This window comes from Podarcis bocagei (assembly GCF_964188305.1).
Source record: "Podarcis bocagei genome assembly, chromosome: 7".
Taxonomy (NCBI): Eukaryota; Metazoa; Chordata; class Lepidosauria; order Squamata; family Lacertidae; genus Podarcis; species Podarcis bocagei.
In genome coordinates, this window is record NC_138132.1 from 65,901,664 (window position 1) to 65,916,205 (window position 14,542).

The 14,542-nt window shown below is 47.0% G+C and overlaps 1 protein-coding gene and 1 long non-coding RNA gene across 2 annotated transcripts in view; both read left to right on the forward strand.

Annotated features, from left to right (window-relative positions):
• LOC308592502 overlaps positions 1-14,542 on the forward strand; it is a 643,114-nt gene that overhangs the window by 452,345 nt on the left and 176,227 nt on the right. The window lies entirely within an intron of this gene.
• On the forward strand, positions 13,817-14,265 carry LOC308591417 (dolichyl-diphosphooligosaccharide--protein glycosyltransferase subunit TMEM258). The gene has a single exon (XM_081202155.1). It carries the CDS (start codon positions 13,847-13,849, stop codon positions 14,084-14,086), a length of 240 nt encoding a protein of 79 aa, XP_081058281.1. The 5' UTR covers positions 13,817-13,846; the 3' UTR covers positions 14,087-14,265.

Below are 14,542 nucleotides of genomic sequence, written 5' to 3' on the forward strand. Positions count from 1 at the left end.
ACCGGCATCACCCCAGACCATACTTGCTAGGGACAGTGAGATGCAGTTCAGCAATATCTGCAGGGCCAAAGGTCCCACACCCCTCGTTGTAACTTGCTAAAATAAATGAAAACCAGTTCAACACTTTTCTTTTAAAGCCTGCTGTGGGTTCTGGAATTTGGGGTGTGAGTTTATGCCCACTCCACTTGGTCCTCACTAGTTCCCCATTTATTTATTAGAAGTCCCTTTTTTCTATGCACGATACAGACCCCTGTTTTCTGCATTGCTCAGCTTTTCTGAAATCCCTCAGAATGGGGCAGTCCAAGAAGAGGAGGAGGACGAGAGCTTGCCTTAGGACTTTCCTGCCATTTGAAGGCTACCATTTGCTGTCCTGAAATGGTCCCTGTCTGATGCAAAAGAAAATATTTGACTTCCCTCTGATAGATCTGTCATTTTCCTCCCAGTAATTTGTCCTGTTGACCCTCAGACCTTTAATTTCCAAGCTCTTAAGACCCAATTTCCTATGCAATGCTCCTGAGAAATGAAGTAACTTTCAAAGACTAATTTGTTTGTTTATGCCTTTTCCTTTAACCGGCCTCACTCTCTCCAAATGGCAGAAGAGAGGCACAGAAACAGGGAGACGGAAAGAGAGAGAGCTTTGTCTGTCATTTTATTGTTGCAATTTCTCTCTGCCACGTCCTTTCCTGAAAAGGCACATAAATCCTACTCCCATAAGCTGCAATTTAGCAGGAAGGGAACATAAGCTGTATTTACGCAAGACAACTGCCGTTTACTGATAAAATGTAAAGTTGCCATGTCCCTCCCTTGCGGACAGAGTGCAGCACCATTTGGAAAGTCACTGTTACATAGCCTCGACTTTGAGCCGGAGATAGTCATGGGGTGCTCTGAGCCACCAAAGGTTGTGGGGTTGGAAAACTTTATTTCGACAGTGCATCAAGTATGGTTGAGTCTTTAGCACCTACGTAAGTCCTCCATGGTTAAAAGATTCAGAAAAAGGAGACTCCACAGAGCACCACAACAGTAGTCATCCTACTACAGCCTTGAATCGTTTCCCTCTGTGCTACAGGCACCACATAATACCTGTTCTGCATTTGTAAGAAATCCATATTTTAGTGTGGCAGCACCTGGACTTTGGAAATCCCCACCTACTGACATCAGGCAGACACCTTCACAGTACTCCTTTAGGCACCTGCAAAAAGCATCTTTGTTTAGACAAGCCTACCCAGATATTTCAGATGCTGATGTGGTTTTCATTTATTGCTGTTTTTTATTTTTTAATGTTTTTTTTATATATATATATATATATATATATATATATATATATATATATATAGCCATTTTAGTCTTTTTGGAAACCACTTTGAGTTTTTCTGCAATTGAGCAGTATATAGATTTTATGAAATAAGCAATATCCTTCATGCAATTGAACAATTCAAATGCTTATGGCTCTGCTATCACTTTTCCAGCACTTGACTGTATATAGCAGAAGGCTCTATTCCACTTTCTGTATTCATACACTCTATAACTAACTGCCCTCCACTGATTTAAGAGCGCAATTGTTCAGAACATAAGAAGAGACCTGCTGAATCAGACTGAGGGCCTGCCGCCTCCTGCGTTCTGTTCCCAAATTTGCCGATGAGATGCCTTTGGGAAACACAGCAATACCAGACAGCAGTAGCCCCCTTCCGCTCCGATCCTGGAGGTAGCATACAGGCTTCAGGACTAGTAGCCATTGCTCATCCCCCAAGAATTGTGATTGGGACCTAAAATTTTTAACTTGTCCATAAATGATTCAGAGTTAGGTGTGAGCCATGCTGTAGTTGAGTTTCCTGATGGCACCATATTGGCCAAGGTGGTTGAAACAAAAAAGGACTGCAGGGAACTCCAAAATAATCTCCCCAAACTGCGTGGATGGGGAGTAAGAAGGCAAATGCAACTCAGTGAAATGAATCTAGGATGAGCAATCTAGAAATGGAATGAAGAAAACAAAAAATAGTTCCTAATTTTGGCATTTGTGTAACAACTGGCTGGGACAGACTGGCTTGTTTCCAAGGGAAAGGTATGCACCTCACACTGTTTTTTGAGTTTTTAAAAGTACACCCTTGACCTTCTGCCTTGACAATGAGAGCCTCCAGTTGCTTGCCCAAATACTTGTGCCTGGAAATCAAGGATGGAGAGCTTTGCTTTCAACCCTCAGTTTGCAGTGAAATATGGATTGGATAAGAGAGGAATAAATCAGACAAGGTTTCCAGGGAATTGCAGCACTCTTGTGACACAGTTTGACACACAGAACTTGGTCTGCCTGATCGGCTCCTCGCACTCGAGATGGAAATTAGCAGGCTCGTTAAGGCAAAGAGGTTTCTCCTGCCTTGGTTCTCTGGAGTGCAAGGCTCTCATAGCAGAAGCAATCAGGGAGATGTGGTAGAAGTGTGTGCTGGAGGCCCAGGTGCAAATGAGGATGGGACTGTCTATGAGACGCAGTTCCGTTTTATGTCTCCTCCACCTGTGTCTCTCCCAGGCAGATGTGGATGGTGTAAAGCAGGGGTGGTGGGAGAAATAGATCTCCACCATTCCTTGTGGAGCCAGGTTTGACAGGTGGGCAGGGTCACCCACCTGTCTATCCCCTGTCACCCCAATGACATGAAGTTCCCTTTGTTGCCCATGGAGGTCTTGCGAATGATTCAAAGTTCTACCTCTGAAAGTGCTTCTTCACACAGGGCATCACAGTTAGACTATGAAACTTGCTTCCATAGGAGGCAGCGAGGACCACCAACTTCGATGGCTAAGCCGCTTCTGGCGAACCAGAGCAGTGCACAGAAACACCATTTACCTTCCCGCCGGAGCGGTACCTATTGATCTACTTGCACTTGATGTGCTTTCAAACTGCTAGGTTGGCAGGAGCTGGGACCGAATAACAGGAGCTCACCCCGTCGTGGGGATACGAACTGCCAACCTTCAGATCGGCAAGCCCTAGGCCTAGGCTCTGTGGTTTAGACTGCAGAGCCACCCTCGTCCCCTATCAGTAGAGCTGCATTAATCCATTTTGGGCCAAACTGTCCCTAGTCACAGAATAGCCACTTCTGTCTTAAAACTCCTATCAATGCAGACCCTCCAAGTGTCCCTATTTTCCCGGGGCTGTCCCTGATTTACAGAAGCTGTCCCGGTTTCTGATATGATCCCAGAATGTCCTGCTTTCCCCCTATTTTCACTTGAGAAATGTTGGTGGGTATGTCAATGGCTACCAGTCAGAATAGCTATCCTGAATACCAGTTGCTGGAAACCACAGAGGGAGAGAGGGAGAGAGGGAGAGAGGGAGAGAGGGAGAGAGTGCTCTTGTGGTTGAATCCTGCTTATGGGTTTCCCATTGGGTCGTCTGCTTGGCCACTGTGAGAACAGGATGCTAGACTAGACAGGACATTGGCCTGATCCAGCAGGGCTCTTCTTACGTTCTTAAAACCTTCTTAAAAATTACAATCGAAGAGTGCGGCTTCCCGCCACCTTCTGTCTAAATGGGATTTTGATTCGGCCTCAAAGATAACTTGCAGAATAATATATACAATATCTTTAGCATTCATAACCGTTCTTTATTAACTCAGAAACTGACAATTTAGTTCCAGGCTTTCCTGACAGCCTGGTCTGGAGGAAGAAGTAAAGCACTTTCTTTTTCTTTTCTTTTTTCCCTTTCCCCCCAGCCTTGGCAGTTCTGTATAATTTACAATGTTGCCCTCAGAGTAAAAGAAATTGCCCTTGAATGTTGGCAAAGTGCTCCCTTCCTGTAACTGTGCAGCAAATAGCAGCCTGCGAGACCCTCTGGTCTAGTCTTCCGTCAGGCGCGGTGATTTGTATTCCGACAAAAATTACATGGCGCGCGTGTGACTGAACTGCCGGTTTCGAGTTTAACATCCCCTCTCCCTCCCCCCTCTCCCCCCCCCATCACGATAACACTTGGTACTAGAAGTGCTTTTCCAACCTCCACTGATAGTATGTGGAGTGGCATTTCCAGCGAAAAGTGTGAGACAAGATTCATTACAGGCAGAGAATAAAATGTCAAACATTTTATCAACTCTGTAAAGTGGTGTGCCAGAGATGCTCCTCTCCCCCCCCAGCCCAACTCAAAGCTTGATTAAAATGACAAGTACTTCCTTAATATGAATATTAGATATTCTCTCCCTTACACACACACACACACACACACACACACACATTCTTTCTCTCTTTCTTGGCAGCTTATTGGGCAGAGTCACCGTGCAAGGGGAGAGGGCATCGTAGCATGTGGCATTGGCTTGAAATTCAGCTTCTCAAAAATCTCAACTTTCTTTTTTAATTTTTTTAGTCACTAGCCTTCATGTTTGCAGAACACCATAATGCATAAAAAGCAAATGCCTTCCTAGTCCTTAAAGCTGAAAACATTCATAAGTTAGCTTCCCGAGAATCCCAGATTTGTTTGTTGAAAAAGTAAATTTATTTCATTCTTAATTAATGAGTACAGGGAATTAACATCATTTGAGGTTGTTTATGATGACTTAAATCCCTCTGTCTGACTAATCGGAGAACAGGTGATTGGCTTCTGGTCTAACAAGAAAGCGTAGTTACTTCAGTTGTCGGTCCTTTTCTTTGGTCTTGAGTTTTATTTGTTTATCCAATGAAAAAATAATTCTAGGATTGCAAAGCTCCACTTCCCAGAGTGTGAGTGATAACAAGTGAAATTTCAGGATATCATAGAATTGTAGAGTTGGAAGGGACCATGAGGGTCATCTAGTCCAACCCCCTGCAATGCAGGGAACTTCTGCCCAACATGGGTTTCAAACCCAAGACCCTGAGATTGAGAGTCTCATGCTCTGCCAAATGAGCTAGTCCATATTTATATTACATTTTTAACATTTGTATTCCACCCTTCATCCGTGGATCTCAGGGTGGTTTAGAAGATAGGAACAGCCAGATACAGCATTCAGTATCCTCCCCACACTTCATCACTAGCAGAAACAGAACTGAGGATCTCACTTGTGGAAGCCACAGTAGATGGCTGGGTGGAGTCCTTGGTCCAGCTGTTTCCAGGTGCTAGTGCAGGGGTCTGCAACCCGCGGCTCTGAAGCCGCATGTGGCTCTTTTACACCTTTGCCGCGGTTCTGGGACGGATACTAGCGAGGGGAGGAGGCGCATTGTGTGCCCCGACACTCCCCACTGTGGCAGGCGCTGTACTGGCTGTGACGTCGTATGGGGGCGGTGCATGCGTTAGTCACGCACCGTCCCAACGTCACCTTCTCGCCCGTCTGCCTGCTACATTGTAAGGGGCATGTACGCTGGTCACTGCATTGAAGGGGAGTGAAGAACACACACACACAAAAAGGTAACTTGTTAATTTAACGTTTATTTCTATGACGAGGAGTAATTCTGAGGGGTCAAACAAAGAAATAATAAAAAAGTGACAAAAATGTTATTTTTATAATGACGAGTTTTGCGGCTCCCAGTTTTTTTTTCTTCAGAAACGGGTCCAAGTGGCTTTTTTTGTCTTAAAGGTTGCAGACCCCTGTGCTAGTGATATATGTAACATTGGGTCAAATATCCCTCCTTTATTGGGCCCTCCATGAAGGCTGGAGAGGGTATGTTTTTGGGGGTGATTTTTGAGGTGGGAAACCACTGATGCTGGATGGTTTGATGAGGTCCAAAAAAATGGAGACTGGATCCTAAGAAGATTGAGGCATGTGTGCTTGGCAGTTCCTGTGTTCTGGTGCTGGGTCCACAACTTGCTTGAGATCCTGGAATTGTTTGACTGCTGCTTTCTTAGAAATTATGCACCAGTGGTTTGCAAGGAGAGTCAAGACAGCCCTGGACAGATGCTGCACACAGCTCTCCATCCAAGCAGAATCCCACAAGACGTAGCCGGAATCCAAGTGCAGTTCAGCTTGCTAAATGATGACAGCAAAGTTGTCTCCTGTTCTAACTTCATTTGCACCTGAAAAGGGAGGGCGTGAGGAGTGAAGGGCACCCTGGATTATCGGTAGGCTGTGTGAAAAACATAAATATATTCACAGCAATGCATCTCATTCAGCCTGCTGTGGCGTTGAAGGCTGCCTTATTCCAGCAAAGCACAATTGTAGAACGACTTAATTCACCATGGATGTGGACCCTCTGGTTCCTTTGCAGACCACACCCCTCACTGGACCCATCCTTTTGTCTAGGGTAGCCTTTTTCCAGCTGGGATTTTCCTATGAACTGTCACAATGCTTTTTGCTAGCCTGGGCAGAGGATAACTATGTGTGGCTATGTGCAGAAACATCTGACTTCTGCCTTACTGCAATGTAGCCTACTGTATGAGTTACTTAGTCTCGTTGCTCTGCTCACTTTTGCCTATGGCTACAACCATCCTGGAGGGACGCAGGTGGCGCTGTGGGTTAAACCACAGAGCCTAGGACTTGCCGATCAGAAGGTCGGCAGTTCGAATCCCCATGATGTGGTAAGCTCCGGTTGCTCGGTCCCTGCTCCTGCCAACCTAGCAGTTTGAAAGCACGTCAAAGTGAAAGTAGATAAATATGTACCGCTTTGGTGGGAAGGTAAACGGCATTTCTGTGCACTGCTCTGGTTTGCCAGAAGTGGCTTGGTCATGCTGGCCACATGACCCGGAAGCTGTACGCCAGCTCCCTCGGCCAATAAAGCGAGATGAGCACCGCAACCCCAGAGTGGGTCATGACTGGACCTAACGGTCAGGGGTCCCTTTACTTTTACAGTCATCCTGGGTAATTGACCTCTGGAAGATTGCCCACAAAGGAATGCAGCCCCTAGGCTCATTATAAATCCAATCAAAGAATTGTTGAAAGGGACTCCCAAGGGTCATCTAGTTCAGCCCCAACCATGCAGGACTCACAGCTAAAGAACCCCTCACAGATGCCCCCTCAACCTCTGTAGAAGAGAATACTCATTTAGAAATAAGTCCTGTTGCATTCAGTGGGACTTACTCCCAGGTAAGTGGATATAACCAGATGCGGGAAGCCTTTTTCAGGCTGAGGACCACTTTCCCTTCGAGGTGACCTTCTGAGGTCCATGTGCCAGGCCAGAGGCTGAAGTAGGCAGAGCAATGAATGGCGGTGAAGAGGCCATCTCACTGAGGGAATTATTGACCTTTAAAGGCTGTGAAACAAGACCTGAAAACCAACACGTGCCTTTGGTGGAGGAAATGCTTTAATTTATGGTGTGTGGAAACATGATTGGCTTTCATAACAAGTCCATTTAGCAACGTCAGGGTAAGAAACAATGCAGTGAAGCTTGTCACTCTTGACCCTACAGTCGTACAGACCCTGTGGTGACAACTTTCAAAAGGTCAAAATGCAGGAATAAGAATCAATCCGAGATCAGTTCCAGCTTTGGATCTGGGGAGGGAATCTGTAGGAGAGGAGACTTAAACCAAGAACTTTCCAGATCTGAGCAACGGTGCCCTCTTGTGGAAAGCAGCTCAGGACCACAAAATGGACCGAGATGCAGGATTGTCCACTCAAATTTGCTCCATCCTCCACATGGCCTGCTGTTTCACCCTGACCAGAAAGGCTTCAAGTAAATCTGTGTGGAAGTTTCTCTAAGAGCAGCCTTCCCAATTAACATTAGAGGATGGGAGGCACCGCAAAGCATTAAATAGTCCTTGAGGTGTCCTGATTGTTGTTGTTAGTATCTGTCTGTCTTGAAGTGCGCCTCCAGGGGTGAAGACAAATCACTGTGTTGGCAGCCTTGAAGTGACCTTTCTGAGGTGCAAGTCTGGGCAGTATGGATGGAGGTCGTGAGCTGCTCAGATGATAAGACACACACACACCCCTCAGCCTCGCTGATGTGCACCAAAGGAAAGCAGAGTAATGTTTCGCACCAGCTTGGCTGCAGGAATTGCCTGCAAGGCGCCATCCAACTCTCTTAGGGCCTCCACTCTGGATTTGTGTAGGGTTTGCTCCCTAGCCTTTTATTCTCCTGAAGACATTCCACAAGGCACTGGTGGTTTAGGATCAGAGTTTTCCTTCTCCTAGATCATGGGCTACTTTCCCAGGTTGATGAGCCCTCTACTTCCCTCTACAGTGTGGGCAGTAACCACCTTCAGTAACCACCTTCTTGAGCATTGGACCCACTACTAGTCTCATCTGCTCAATCCTGGCACCAAGCCATTTATGACAGAAGTGAGACAAATTTCTCAGGAAACTCCCCCCGCCGCTGAGATTCTCCCCTCTTATGATTCCCAGCTATGTGGAAGCAGACTGTAGGCATCACGATTAGTAGCCAATTTCCACCCTTGGTTCTAGTCCTGCCCTTTTTGGGTGACAGAGGACTCAGCTATGCAGCTGCAAATAAATGTTTTAAGTGTGTTGCAAAGTGCATTGTACAAATGCGACACTAGATGGCGATGGTGAGCTATGGCAAATTCTATGTATTTTTCAGAACTTTTTTTAAAAAGCATTTTCATTTTTTTTATAGGTGTCTAGATTCCACCAGAGAACAAGCCTATTCCATCTTCTGCATGGCAGATACATGGGGGGTAATGTCATGACTCTATCTTCTGTTTTCCAGGTTAAACAGGTCCAAGTCTTTCAACCTTTTCACAGAGAAACCAGTTCCCATATGTCTTCCCACTTGGCAGCCCCCTCCTCCACTTAAAAAAAATTCCTCTTAAAGTGGGGCAGGGGGAGGGAATGATTGGACATAAGAGGAATCTGCTGGATCAGGCCGATGGCCCATCTAGTCCAGCATCCTCTTCTCACCGTGGCCAACCAGATCCCAGAAGAAGAAGAAGAAGAAGAAGAAGAAGAAGAAGAAGAAGAAGAAGAAGAAAAGGAGGAGGAGAAGGAGGAGGAGGAGTTTGGATTTGATATCCCGCTTTATCACTACCCGAAGGAGTCTCAAAGCGGCTGACATTCTCCTTTCCCTTCCTCCCCCACAACAAACACTCTGTGAGGTGAGTGGGGCTGAGAGACTTCAGAGAAGTGTGACTGGCCCAAGGTCACCCAGCAGCTGCATGTGGAGGAGCAGGGAGGTGAACCCGGTTCCCCAGATTACGAGTCTACCGCTCTTAACCACTACACCACACTGGCAGGACCTGGGCACAAGAGCCCTCTCCCCTCATGTAGCTTCCAACAACTGCTCTTCAGAAGCATAACTCCCTCCAGCCACAGAGGCAGAGCATAGCCATAATGGCTTGGGAAGCTCTCCTGGTTTCTTTTCTTAGCCCTCTGTGGGTTTCTTCTGCCAAATGGGACAAGGCATTGGCACGGACGCCCTGGGAGCCTCGTGAGCAAACACCGCCCACCCCCTCCTCTTTGCTTGCGACGGAAGCACCCCCAAGGCTTGGCATTTCCGACGGAGCCTAATTTTCACTTTCTAGGCGAGTTGTGAGGCACGTACCATCATGAATGATTAATCTGGATGCTCCTTAATAGGGAGCGGCATCATGCTGCTCTCCTCTTCAGTAACCAAATGATTGTCTCCCCATAGCGAAGACTTCTTGACTTCCTCTGAACCCCCTGGGTAAGCAGTGCTAAGCACACCCCTTGTTTGGAGAGCCTCCCTCTTCAAAAGCCTGCAGCTTAAGTAGAAACAATTAAATTATTTTTTCAGCACCTGCCAGGCCTGTGGCACTGCTGAAGTGGAATTGTGTTGTATGGCGAGGAGATTGTTTTTAATTACATATTGGAGGGGGGGGTTGGGGGAGGAGGGGATGAAGAATTCCCGGCTGACGTTCACGAAAACGAGGGCTGTAATTGGCCAGCTTTATCAGGCAGCTCACACAGTCTTGTCCTGTCCACACAGGATTTCAATTTGCTTGTGTGTGTGGTGGAGGGGGGGGAGTTACTTGCCCATGCAGAGCTATCTGGCAGCATAACAGAAAGCAAGGAGTTTTGCTCAAATTTGGCTGGGACAACCACACTTAGCGACTTAGGAATGCATTGTAGACAAGGACGCAGAATTAACTCTGTACCCCCCAGTTTACAGCATGGCAGACTCCAGGTGTCGTCCCCCCCTCCCGCCAGCCCCATAACTCTAGTGAGAGAATGGATAACTTTTCACCTTTTCGCATGCCTTGCTGTCAAGCCAGGCATCCCCCACCCTATATTTATGCACCTGGTTATTCCTGCCTAAGTGCAGGACCTTATATCTGACCCTGTAGAAATTCATTTGGTTAGTTTTGACTCAGCTCTCCAACCTGTTAAAATCATCTTCAATCCTGATTCTATCTTCCACTGTGTTTGTTACCCCTCCCACTTTGCAAATTTGATGAGCATCCACTCAGTTCCTTCAACCAACTCATTCATAAAGATGTCAAACAACAACAGGCCCAGGACAGAACCTTGCGGCACCCCACTTGTCACCTTTTTCAACCCCACAGGAACACCTGGGAAACACCATGACATCGCTGCTGGTTCACCATTCAGCTTTTAAGAGTGTTGTTGTTGTTGTTGTTGTTGTTGTTGTTGTTGTTGTTGTTGTTGTTATTATTATTATTATTATTATTATTTGCCTGCTTAAGCTCTTCATTGCTTATAGTTCCTACAGGAAGAACGCTGAACCTCTGATAGAATGCAAGCATACACTGCAACATTCAGTTCCAGTCCCCACCTTGGTTTGGTGCCAAGCTGGCTGTGTGGTGTAGTGGTTAAGAGCAGTAGTCTCGTAATCTGGTGAACCGGGTTCGCATCTCTACTCCTCCACCTGCAGCTGCTGGGTGACCTTGGGCCAGTCACACTTCTCTGAAGTCTCTCAGCCCCACTCACCTCACAGAGTGTTTGTTGTGGGGGAGGAAGGGAAAGGAGAATGTTAGCGCTTTGAGACTCCTTCGGGTAGTGATAAAGCGGGATATCAAATTCAAACTCCTCCTCTTCTTCTTCTTTCCTTTTAGAAAAAGGTTCTGGAGGCTCAAAACTTCAGGGATACTGGCTCTGGCTAACACGTGCCAAAGTCCACCTGGATAAACTGCGGAATGGGAAGGGGAGCTTTCCTGTCCAGATCCAGGGAACAGGCTGTGCTGAATTTATTCGAGAGAATGGACCTGTCTCTCTGGAGAGCAAGTAGCAGCTGTGGATGCAGCACGGAGTCGATAATTCAGGTAATCTCTCTCGGGAGCTCTTAATTTTTCTATCCACTGATTTCTGAAGTTATTTTCGAGGAAAGCGGCAAGTCACGGTCCATGGCAGCTGAGTGCCCGCTAACAAGGACAGCGGAGATGGTTCAGTGAAGAAATGTGCAGGCAATGGACCAGTCAGTGGAGCAGCCTTGAGTGATTGTCGCCTGTTCTCTTTGCTGCTTGGAAGAGACTTCATCTTAGGATGGGGAAGAAATTCAGCACGGTGAGGATTTCAATGCGAAGATTTCCTTATTTCCCAAAACATTCCACAACAATATGCATTAGATTAAAATGCATTTAGAAATGTGTGTTTTGAGAGAAACATCCACCTGGTGAGAAAATGGGTCCATGACTTCTGCATGATATTGAATGGGGGGGAAGGCACAAAGTTGTATTCTTCTCCAGACTGTACCTCTGAAACAGGTTCCCTCACCTCATAGTCAGTATCCGAGCTGTCTTCTGGGGTCCTCGGGTCCAGAGAAGCAGGCAGAAATTAGGGGATAGATATTGTAGATGGGCTGGATGCGTGCAGCAAATCTGTGAGCCTTAAAGGTAAAGGTAAAGGTAAAGGGACCCCTGACCATTAGGTCCAGTCGTGGCCAACTCTGGGATTGCAGCGCTCATCTCGCTTTATTGGCCGAGGGAGCCAGCATACAGCTTCCAGGTCATGTGACCAGCATGACTAAGCCGCTTCTGGCAAACCAGAGCAGCGCATGGAAACACTGTTTACGGTACCTTCCCATCTATTTATCTACTTGCATTTAATGTGCTTTCAAACTGCTAGGCTGGCAGGAGCAGGGACCAAGCAATGGGAGCTCACCCCGTTGCGGGGATTCGAACCGCTGACCTTCTGATCGGCAAGCCCTAGGCTCTGTGGTTTAACCCATAGCGCCACCCGCGTCCCACAGTGCCAGATATGGTAGATGGGCTGGATGAATGCAGCAAATCTGTGAGCCTTACAAGAACATAAAAAGAGCCCTGCTTGATCAGGCCAATGGGCCATCTAGTCCAGCGTCCTGTTCTCACACTGGCCAACCACTATATCCCATAAGCTGGGTTTAAGATGCATTTCCTGTTATGGTTTCCAGCAACTGGTACACATAATAATTTCTACATATGGCCATGAAGGCAGAGCATAGCCATCATAGCTAATTGCCACTGAGAGCCTTATTCTCCATTATCTCAGACTCTGGCACTGGACTCTGGGCACTCTCCTTCCTCGGAGGTTTTTAAGCAGAGGCTGGATGGCCATCTGCCATGGATTCTTTAGCTGAGATTCCTGCATTGCAGGGGGTTGGTCTGGATGACTCTTGGGGTCCCTTCCAACTCTACAATTCTATGATTAACTCTCGAGCGTCCCCTGACTTTCCTAGTTGAGGGGGGTTCTAGGCTGTACCCTAAAACTAGTGCTAAAACTCGTTTTCATAGAGTGGTAGTACTGTGGAGTTGGAAGGAATCTAGAGGGTCCCCTGCAATGTAGGAATCCCGTCACAGGTTTATGTCGTGGGGTGGGGGCTAACTGAATGTCTTCCGTGAATTCAGTTCCTCTCATCTTATTCCACCCCATCACGAGCATTTTCACCGATGAGTTTTGTTTGGATTTAGGGAATAAGGAAAACAAAGTGTAGGAGGCATTGGGTTATTGCCTGCAATGTAAATGACATGTTTTGTTGTAGGTGTTGGTGTTTTTAAGTAATCCACACCCCCACAAAAAAGGGCAGCTTTTTCAAGAGCATCTCTAGAGTGCTCAGCATCCCTGTTTTGAAACATTGCCAGGTTTTTAAGTTTGAAATTGTGTACAATGGATGTCTCAGTGGGAGATGGGTGACATGAGTGAGCAATAGATGGAGAGAGTGGTTGTAACACGTAACTGGTTTATTGTGGTGTGAGCTTTGGTAGGCAGCATATGGCTTGATCAGATCTGTAGGGGCCAAAACATGCAACAGATGCTATGTAAACACATGTGGATGTCCAAAATTTGATCTCACGTGGTTTAATTACTGTACAGTCTGGCGGTGTTGCCTGGCAAGGGGAGGAAGTGCAAGCGGCCCTCCGTTTTCCCACCGGACAGAGCGCCAGCAAACTGCAGAAGGGCATCCATGGAGGACAACGGGGTAATGTTGCTCAAGGAAGGGGTGGGCAGGCAGCAGGGAATACTGCTCTGCAAGCAAAGGTCAACTTGCAGGCTGGATGAGGGCAAATACAGCAGGCACTCTTAGGAATAAGAGCCTCCAGCCTGCCTGTGATTGGCATTCCTCTGCTGACCTTGCAAAATCACTCCCAAAACTTGCAGGCCGCTTATCGTTGGCCTGTTCGTTGGTGCCCAAGCGATGATGCCAGCATTGGGAAAGAGCAGTGTGCCTCTGAGCACGTGCAGAGTGCCCCTCCCCCCGCTTGCAGCTGAGCAGTACCGGTACCTGTTTTTCCTAGAAAGAAAACAACAACACTGAATATAACCTGTTACCCATCTTTCTTGATGGGAGTCTTCTTGGGTGCGTTGGCAGTGAGAGTTGTAATCCAGCAGCATTTGAGAGGCTGCAGGTTCTCTTTCCCTGCCGAAACTTTGGAGTTGGAGCTGAAACTCTGGATGCATTCTAATGCTGATGAATACCAGTAGCCGAAAAATCGCAGGAGGGGAAAAAACTCTTGTGCTCGGATCCTGCTTGTAGGTTTCTCATAATGACCACCTGGTTGGCCACTGTGAGAACAAAATGCTAAGCTAGGGGTGAGGAGAAGCCACGGGAAGCGTCGGACAGAGCCATGGAGCTGGAGACAATGAGCAGATACACCAGTCCGGTGAACCCGGCTGTGTTTCCACACCTCACAGTGGTCCTGCTGGCCATCGGCATGTTCTTCACCGCCTGGTTCTTTGTATATGAAGTGACCTCGACCAAGTACACCCGGGACATTTACAAGGAACTGCTCATCTCTCTGGTTGCTTCACTCTTTATGGGCTTTGGAGTACTCTTCTTACTGCTATGGGTTGGAATCTATGTTTAACAAAGTCAGGAGCTTTCTCAGGTTCCAGCAGCCTTACTGAAGCTCTTTTTTATTTTTGTACGTAATGCAGCTCTTTGCAGCTTGGGCCTGCATAATCTTGATATATGGTTATAGCCCAGGGTCACAACATTGAACCAATAAAGCTGACTCTGTGATGAAAAAAATAAAAATAAAATAAATGCTAAGCTAGGTGGGCCAGATCCAGCAGGCTCTTCTTACACCCTTATGATGCAAACTACCTTATATCGTTATACAAAATCCATAAGCCCCAATCCCCATTTCCACTGTGCTCCTTAAAAGGGGGAGGGGGAGCCTCCATCGCTATCATACAGCTGAAATATTTCAAGCGGATGTTGTTCCCGTGGCAAATAACTGCTTTCAGCTCAACGCTACCAGTTCCCCAAAGCAGGCTTGGAAACCCTCCGATGCTTCGTTGTCTTTCTTCACCACCTCCAT

Bases quoted from the DNA above. Each gene is read 5' to 3' on its own strand.
- LOC308591417 (XM_081202155.1), top strand. From the start codon at position 13,847: ATGGAGCTGGAGACAATGAGCAGATACACCAGTCCGGTGAACCCGGCT.